This window comes from Oncorhynchus gorbuscha, linkage group LG26 (assembly GCF_021184085.1).
Source record: "Oncorhynchus gorbuscha isolate QuinsamMale2020 ecotype Even-year linkage group LG26, OgorEven_v1.0, whole genome shotgun sequence".
Taxonomy (NCBI): Eukaryota; Metazoa; Chordata; class Actinopteri; order Salmoniformes; family Salmonidae; genus Oncorhynchus; species Oncorhynchus gorbuscha.
Window position 1 is genome coordinate 12002891 of NC_060198.1, and position 8692 is coordinate 12011582.

Consider the following 8692-nt stretch of genomic DNA (forward strand, 5'->3'; position numbering starts at 1 on the left):
CTTGCCCAGTCACCCTCTGAAGGGCACGCGTGCCCAGCCCCATGTCTCCATTGTCTCAAGGCTTAGGCTTCCTTCTTTAACCTGTCACCTCCCCTTCATCTACACTGATTTGAAGTGGATCACAGCCTTCGCCATGATTCACCTGGTCAGTCTATGTCATGGAAAGAGCAGGTGGTAATATTTGGTATACTCTAGTGTAGCTACACATTATAGACATTCATTGATAGCTCACGGTATCTCTGAAAAACAAAAATGCACAGTACTGACACATTGCTAAAAAAAAAAATGTTTTATTCTAGAAGTGCTTCTTCAAAATCAATCAATTAACCAAACCAAAAATATATACACACATTTCTATTGATGATTGTCTAGTGTACTGTATATACAGCATCAGGTCTATGCATTTAGACATGCGCACATTGTTTTTGGACAAACAGACTATTAGACAAATGGGCTAGTTCCATCATTCGATAGACATGCAGTCAGACAGGCAGACACAGTGAGGTGAGAACACAGGACAAAGACAGTATGTTGATAATGACAGGAAAGTACAGCTCTTCCAGACAGCAGCAGGAGAGGAGAGGGAGCAATAGGGCCAGTTCAACTGTCTGTCACTGGGACTGATGTTGGCAACAAGCCCCTTGGTGTCGGCCATCTTGTGTCCACTACACCTGTACCCTCTGATATTACATCTACAACACATAACAAATAGGTCATACTTTCTCAAAGGAAGACATTTTTGGCCATTCTTCCCTCTCTAAAAATGTCTGTGGGGATTTTGTTTGTTTGTTTGAGCCATTGTTCCAATTGTTGTTATCCTTGGTTTTCATCCCATATATCCCTTTATTCAACCAAGTTGTGCAAAATGTTTGTTCTTTTTCTGTTCAAACCAAAAAAGTCCCTCCCCTCTGTTGGGTTTCTCTACACTGTTGCTGGGAGACTGTAGCTGCTCCTGTTGCTGATGCCAGCAGGAAGTGATGCCACACTATCTCGCGTCCCATTGGTCGCTCTCCCCTCCATGCCGTCAAAGGGTGGCGCTGCGTCTGTAATAAGATGATATGGCCACTCTCAACAAACACTCAACACCTGACACAATCACTACTGAACACAGCTGCCTTGTAGCTAGCTACATCCTGCCAACCACTGCAGAATCTGCACATCTAATGAGGCATGTTTGCTGAAGTAAAACATCAATTGTTAAGACCTGCATCGATTTGTATGAGGAACTAAGCTACTTCTCCTGTCTAAACACACACACAGCAAGTTCTCTGCCAGGTCCTCTCTCATGCATTCTAAGTTGCACAGGATGTCTACAGCTGGACAGCAAGACGATGCATTTTTGTTCCGATAACGGGAAAATATGAGGAGAGGAGATGCAGAGAGTTAAGAAGTCACCTAAGATCCCCTCAGAGACCCTTACATGCACACAGTATGGGTGTCATGGTATCGACTGATGTTAGGATGGCAACTTCTGAACACCAACATGCTACAAGCAGCTAGCATGCTAACGGCTAGCATGAAATGAAACACACGAATGGGGGGGGGTGAGACGGACGTGGGCAGTTGAACGTCGGTTATGGTTCGAAGCATGACGATAGGTCAAGATGGAAACACACAGGGGAGAGTAGGAAAACGGGCTACCTTCGGGCGGGTTATAAACCTCCATAGTGCTGTGGGTAAGACTCACTGTTAGAGAGTCATCTGATTTAGGGCTCGAAGGCTTTCTGAGAAATGGTGAACATAAAGTCAACGTTGGCAGTGACACAACAAGAGATCATTTCATAATTCTAGGACCCTTAAAGCTTATTAAAGGGACAGTTAATTCAATATGAAATCAAAAGTTGTTCAATGTTTTCAGATCACACCTAAAATTGATTTGGGATTGAGGCATATGGCCGGATCTACATAACAGATACCACGAGACATGGATGCATCTTGTCAAAAAACCACTTGTTCAAGATCTGAAAACATCTGACAAACTTTTCATTTGAGTGAACTGTCCCTTTAAGGCCCATTGGCCGTGCTGTACGTGGCAGCATGGTGCTAAGCACGGTCCAAAAACCATTGGCGCCAGCTAATGCCATCATCCTAGACAGCCACGGTCACAGAAAACGACTTAGGAAATAGGCAAGCCAACTCACACTGACAGTTCAGCTGCGTTTTCTCGTTTACCTATACAATAAAGAGAAGGGGATGAGAGAGAGAAGAGGAGGCTCATACATAGTCAGACACCAGCAAAGGCCTGTGTTGCTGGGGGACTGTAGGTCTCTCTACCTCTCTTGGAATTGTAGCGCAGCACGCAGGCGAGGGCTAGGAGAGCCACCACTAGCAGACAGCAGGCCACGATCAAACCTTTCTTCCACATTGCCATTTTCACTGTAGAGAGAGAGAGAGAGAGAGAGAGAGAGAGAGAGAGAGAGAGAGAGAGAGAGAGAGAGAGAGAGAGAGAGGAAGGGAGTAAGAGAGGGAGAGGTAGGGAGAGAGATGCAGGGGGAGGTAGGCAGGGTGTTTGTGAGAGGGAAAGGGTAAAGGTTAAAAGAAAGTTAGTGTGGGTGGAGATGAGGACAGAGTGGAGGGGACAGAGAAGGATGGTTGAAAGAGAGAGAGAGGAAGTCAATCTTAAAGTTCAGAGTCATCTGCTTCCTTCTCTTGGGGTCTGAACTTAAGTGTTCCCTTCATTAAGTGTTCCCTTCATTAAGTGATCCCTCTTGGGGTCTGAACTTAAGTGTTCCCTTCATTTCCCCTCTCCTCCCCATCCTCTGCCTTGCCACTGTAGCTGCCGTAGTGCCACTATGGGGGGAAACAGGCCGGGTCTAATTGCTCTGGCTGATGAGTGCTAGCCACGTCTTGCTGAGGAGTCACAACCCATGGGAGCCTAGCGCGTCGCCATTAGCATCCGGCTTTGACTGTGCTCTTGCGTTAGCCGTCGGCGCTAACCACACCACAGGACATAGAGGGCAGAGTGGCTACGGGCCAAGGTTAGCTTAGCGGCGGGGGTATTTAGCGTGGCTCATGATCATCAACAGCCACAGCAGAGGAGCGTGTTGATAGTGGGGTCAGATAACCTTGCTGGCAGGCAACTGGGGTGGAGGGATCAGATCAGACGGATGTAAACTTGTCAGCCGTCACTGAAGCAGCCTGAGCAGTGTTGTGAGAAGTGCAAAACTGTCGCTGCTGGTCCAAAGAGGGTCTTTAGATTTGACACAAGTGGTACTGTGAACGCCAAGTAATGTAGACTTCTGCATCTAGTAAGAGGAGTAAATAAATGTGTGGACTCTATGGTGGAGTGTGGTGTTTGTATGCCTCTCAACCTATTGTGATAAGTCCAGCCGGGCCTTGATCATCACTGTACATGTGTGTGTGCTTACACTCACACACGTCTATCTTCTCAGAGAGTGTGTGTGTGTGTGTGTATGCATAACTCTCACCATCTATGGTGACTGGCTGACTCCGGACCATGTTAGCGTAGTTGATAGCCTCGCAGTAGTAGGTGCCACTGTCCTCGTTCCCCACTCCCTTGATCTGGTGGGACGCGCTGGATTGGGTTGAGGTGGTGATGAACAGCGGCTGGACGTTCCCACGTCGGTACCACTTAAAGGTGACGGGCGGGGAACCTTCCACCCCACAGATCAGGTACATCTCATTTCCCTCGGTGACCTCCAGCAGGTCTGGGACGACGCTGAGTCCTGGATTGGACAGAGGCACTGGGAGAGGGAGTGAATAGTGTGAGGTGGTGCGGCGACACTTGAAGCCATTTCTGATGATTAAATAACAAGGGTCCAATAATGCTGCAATCTAATGAAGCACGGACGTGCATTATGTATACCATTCCACACTTCCACAGGCTCACCTATGACTGTGGTGTTGAGTTTGTTGCTGACCACCGTGTCGATTTTGGGGTTATTCCGCGCCTCGCATTTATAGTCCTGCGTGTCGCTGTAGTGCTGGACGGTGACAGTGAAGATGGCCTGATGGTGCGGCTGCTGCACGGTGGTCGAGTTAACCTCAGAATACTTCTTCCACAAGGTGTACTCGATGGGTAGGCTGCCTCGGTCTGAGTGACAGCGCACCTGGAAGGGCTTTCCCACGATCACTCTGCCAATGGCCGTTATCTCCGGTTTACTGACAAGAACTGGAGAATGAATAGAACAAGGAAAGTGACGGAAATGACGAAATGGACTGTTAATGTGGAGAGGTTACCGTCCAATGACATCACCAACATTACTTAGCAGCTACACGTATGACTAAACTTCGACTCAAAGGTTGTATCTGAGTCAAGATTGAAATTTCACCTAAAGAACCATTTCCCACATTTTAATTTTCGATTGGAGTTCCTCTTTAATATCATATTGTTGTGACATATACTGCATCCATACATGTTATCAGTATGTCCTTACGCATATCCTTATTTTACCAGGTAAGTTGACTGATTCTCATTTACAGCAACGACCTGTGGAATAGTTACAGGGGAGAGGAGGGGATGATGAATGAGCCAATTGGAAGCTGGGGATAATTAGGTGACCATGATGGTATGAGGGCAAGATTAGGAATTTAGCCAGGACACCAGGGTTAACACCCCTACTCTTACGATAAGTGCCATGGGATCTTTAGTGACCACAGAGTCTCAGGACATCCGTTTAATATCCCATCCAAAAGATGGCATCCTACACAGGGCAATGTCCTCAATCACTGCCCTGGGGCATTGTGATATATATATATATATATTTTAGACCACAGGAAAGGGTGCCTCCTACTGGCCTTCCAACACCACTTCCAGCTGCATCTGGTCTCCCATCCAGGGACCGACCTAAGACAAGTGAGATTGACTTACTTTGGGTCACACGTAAAAGCCTTATGGGCTGTAGTAGTACCTTTTGCCTGGACAGGCAGCTTTGCACTGTACTTGGAGATCATCCTGGCATCTGCTTTACATGAATAAATCCCACTGGAGTTCGGTACCACCCCAGGGACAACGTATATCCCATTGAAGCTGCCTGGCGTCAGTGTGTAATTGTCCTTGTAAATGGAGTATTTCACATCCGAAGCGCTGATTCTGTCAGAGGAGTAGTTGGTACTCTTGCAGGTTAACGTGATTTTCTCCCTTTCAAAGACCTCTGTCGGATACATGGTCAGAACTGGCTGGGAAAACAGTTCTGTTGTGTGAATAAAAAAACATAAAAAAACATTGATTACTCAACACTCTTGGGAGGCTGAGTACATGTAAGAACATCCACGAGGAATGTTGTGATTAACATTGATAAGCATCATAGGTTGATAAAAAAAAGTTGTAACTGTGAATAGGGTTGCCCAGGTTTAAAGAAAATCCTGGTTGGAGGATCCTGGTTTTCCTGTTTATTTGCTCCTGATTCCAGGAGTCTTCCAACCAGGATTTCTGGAAAACCTAGGAATTTAAGAAAAATTCACCAGATTTTTTTTCTACCCTAACTGCGACTTGGTTATAAACCGATAGAACAGATAGCTGTTGAAAAAAGCTGATAAAAAAACTAACACAACATTCTACATTTCAGATTCCTTCTAAAATCCATTCACTCACCTGTAATCCTCACGTTTTCCGTCGCTCGCTTGACTACATTTCCCACCTCCAGAGAGCACTGAAACTCCCCAGAGTGCTCGGCCAGTGCTCTCATGCTGTGGTTGGCTTTACTTTGACCAGAACTCAGCAGAGTCGGTCCCTTGGACAGGAAGACTTTGAGCCCAGAGCTGTTCTGGAGGTTACCACTGACACTGCAAGAGATGTCCAGATTGTCCCCTTCGATGATCATTGATCCGTGTGGTCGGACAGAGATTACAGGTGCGATGAACAGCTCTGGAGAACACAACGAGGAAAATTGGTCTGGAAGCTGAAGGTTGAAACCAAGAGACTTTTCCCAGACACATTCTATTCAGCTTCGGACATGGTTAAAATGATTCGAGATGGAGAACAAGAGTAGGGTCCTTGACTATAAAGGTAGTTCAACTGAGAATCTCTGAATGTGCGTTTCAGTCCAAGACTAGGTCTAACCTGTGTCTTGGAAACCCGGCCCGTGAAGTTCACCGCCATGTTCTGTTTTTGGGCTCCACTCACCTTTTACAGTGACCACCACATTGTTGCTGGCATTGGACGGGACCGAGTCTGTCAGCAGTATGACCCTGTAGTCACAGTGTAGCCTGTGGTCGCCAGCGTTGTTGAATCGCAGCCTAGTCTCCACCTGGTTGTTCATAATAACACCAACAATGTTAACTAGAAAAGTACATTTCCTAAAGTAAACACGTGTGCTTGCTACCTGAAGTATTGATGTTGGAGAAATAAGTTTGTAGAAGAGGTTAAAAAAGAAAAGAAAAACTAAGCAAGCACACTCAATATTAACACACATGGTTGGCGTCGACCCTCTCCTCATAGAGTTCCTTGGAGTCCTTGTAGAAGTAGAAGACGATAACGCCGGACTCCCCAGGGGCCTTACACCCGACGGTCACCTCCTCTCCCTCGCTGAACACGCGCTTGTCGACGCTGAGGACTGGCGTCTGCAGGCCTGGGTGGACACGAGTACGAGTCAAAGCACGCAGGACACGCACAGACGGAAATCACGTGCCGCGGACACAAGAGTTTGACAAGTAACCACATTCATGCAGGACACAGAGTCACACGCGGCAGGTGCAGAACAGCACAGTGAAATGCTGAACTTGCAAAAGCTTCACAGTCCACAACAGAGAGGAGTTGACAAGAGTACCAACCTGTCACAGTCAGTTTCTCAGAGCTGCTGCTTAGCTCCTTGCCCGGTATGTTCACCTTGCATTTGTACTTCCCAGTGTTGGCCACTCTGGCCATGCGGAGAGAGTAGATGAGGTCCTCTGCGGTGGTGATGCTCTCCGTGTACACCACGGTGTTGTCCTTGTAGATGGTGTATTTACGGTTCAGGAACCCAGAGCTGCTGACCAAGGCCTGGCAGCGTACCGTCACGTTGGTACCCTGGGAGACGGCGTTGCTGGGCTCGAGAGTCAGGGTGACACTTGTGAACACTGGCGAAAGAACTCAAGGTCAATGCTCTGACTGATCAAAGTCCTAGAGCACAAGCCTGTGTGATCTTGTACCGAAGCACATTGTTTAGTGAATTCACAACCTTGTAGTGGCATGAATCTGTTCATGAAGACAAAAAATATATCTCCATAGTAAGAGAACAGTGCAATATATCAAGGTGCTATATAGCTAGCCATCTTCCAGCTCTAACATACTCAGGAGATGAAATCACACACACACCAATGAATTGGACCTAAACACAGACCCTCAACAAAAACACCACAAGAGGTCTTTTGATTCAGCGCATGCCGATAACGAACTGTTTTCCCACATTTGTCCCCCCACAGAGTGTCCTCCACAGAGTGCTTCTCCAGATAAGGGGCCTCCCAGTGGGGTCTAGTGCAGACAGTCTGTCAGGTTGAGACCCACAGACCGGGTGGCTCCTGTCCCGAGGGGGACGTCCCAGTAAACAGGCCCCCGCCAACCAGAGGAAGGAAAGGCATTTTGTTAAACAAACAGACACCCTCTCAGGGGACCCACCGTTATTTTAGATACCACCGTCCCCACCCAATGTCACTCAGCAGGGCCCGGCGCAACCGAGGGGGAAAACCACTGATAGGAGGGCAGAGGGTAGTGCCAACCAGGGCACGAGCCATAGCGGAACCCCATGGAAAGGCTGTGTGACCACTGACTAGTCTTGGCAAAGCCAATGAGTCAACGTTCCTGCTTAGAAGAGGTATTCTGCTATTCCAAGCCCAGAATTGCTCATCTCGGCATGGTCAGGATAAGGCGTTCATCTCTACCATTGGCTAGCTGAACTCATTTCTCTGCCCAGTGCTGGGCTTTTTCCCTTATCCTAACAGGAGGCGTGTGACACTGCTAACAAGTGAGTTCCCAAAGCCTTCCACAACCTCGGACTCGAAAAGAGTGAAAACACTGATAAGACAACAAGATCCAGGCACCATTCTCATAGGATTCCCAGTTGTGGTATTTCCAGTGTGTCAGTAGTTTTACCTGTGTTAATACTACAATTAGGGTATATCGGTCACCTCTCAGAAAAAGACATGTCTTAGTAAAACAGGTCCGTAGCGTTAGAAAGAAGTAGATAAGAAAGAACGTCCAGTCCCAAAGCCCACACTATCTACGAACACACACATTCTCACTGAAAGGAGGAAAAAAAAAAACAATAGCTGAATTTACATTACCACTCCAAAGGAAAAACCTGAAACACACTCAAGAGTTCCCCTGTTTTGAAAACTGCATTCGCTGCACTCTTGACTATCCTATTTTAAGAATCTCCTCAAGAACACTTTAATACTTACATGCCGGAGATTCCGCCGCTTGACCTGGACGGAACAGGAGGGGAAAAATAAAATAAACATTACATCAAATGTAAAGAAAATCCAAACTTCCTTATTTCCCCACCCAACCCAAAACCCTCCCAGAGGTAGATTATTATCAAGCTTCCTTACAGGTGGAGAGGAGTGCGGAGGTTAGCAGTAGTAGTCGGGTGACCATCCTGACAGAGGGTTGCTGGGGCTCCCACATTGGTGGTGGCTGTCTTGGGCTGATGCGACTGGAGTGACTGGAGGTTAGGAGGCTGAGGATTGACTGGGGGGCAGTGGTGGGAGGGGAGGAGGGAGAGGACAGGGGAGGTGCTCTACCTCGGCCACAGAG

At 47.4% G+C, this 8692-nt stretch overlaps 1 protein-coding gene across 13 annotated transcripts in view; it reads right to left on the bottom strand.

Annotated features, from left to right (window-relative positions):
* pecam1b (platelet and endothelial cell adhesion molecule 1b) overlaps positions 1-8692 on the bottom strand; it is an 18711-nt gene extending 10019 nt beyond the window's left edge. For 2 of the 13 annotated variants that reach the window (XM_046330845.1, XM_046330844.1), the window contains exons 1-12: positions 8488-8692; positions 8338-8361; positions 6733-7017; positions 6373-6530; positions 6086-6209; positions 5555-5827; positions 4872-5153; positions 3851-4132; positions 3429-3704; positions 2275-2376; positions 2142-2172; positions 1642-1724 (exon numbers count right to left, since the gene is read on the bottom strand). In XM_046330845.1, coding sequence (XP_046186801.1) covers positions 1642-1724; positions 2142-2172; positions 2275-2376; positions 3429-3704; positions 3851-4132; positions 4872-5153; positions 5555-5827; positions 6086-6209; positions 6373-6530; positions 6733-7017; positions 8338-8361; positions 8488-8563 — 1996 coding nt within the window. In that variant the 5' untranslated portion in view covers positions 8564-8692. Of the gene's footprint in view, positions 1-274; positions 1044-1641; positions 1725-2141; positions 2173-2220; positions 2377-3428; positions 3705-3850; positions 4133-4871; positions 5154-5554; positions 5828-6085; positions 6210-6372; positions 6531-6732; positions 7018-8337; positions 8362-8487 lie in introns of those variants that run through there. The other 11 variants (XM_046330850.1, XM_046330848.1, XM_046330851.1 and 8 more) reach the window with 11 other exon arrangements.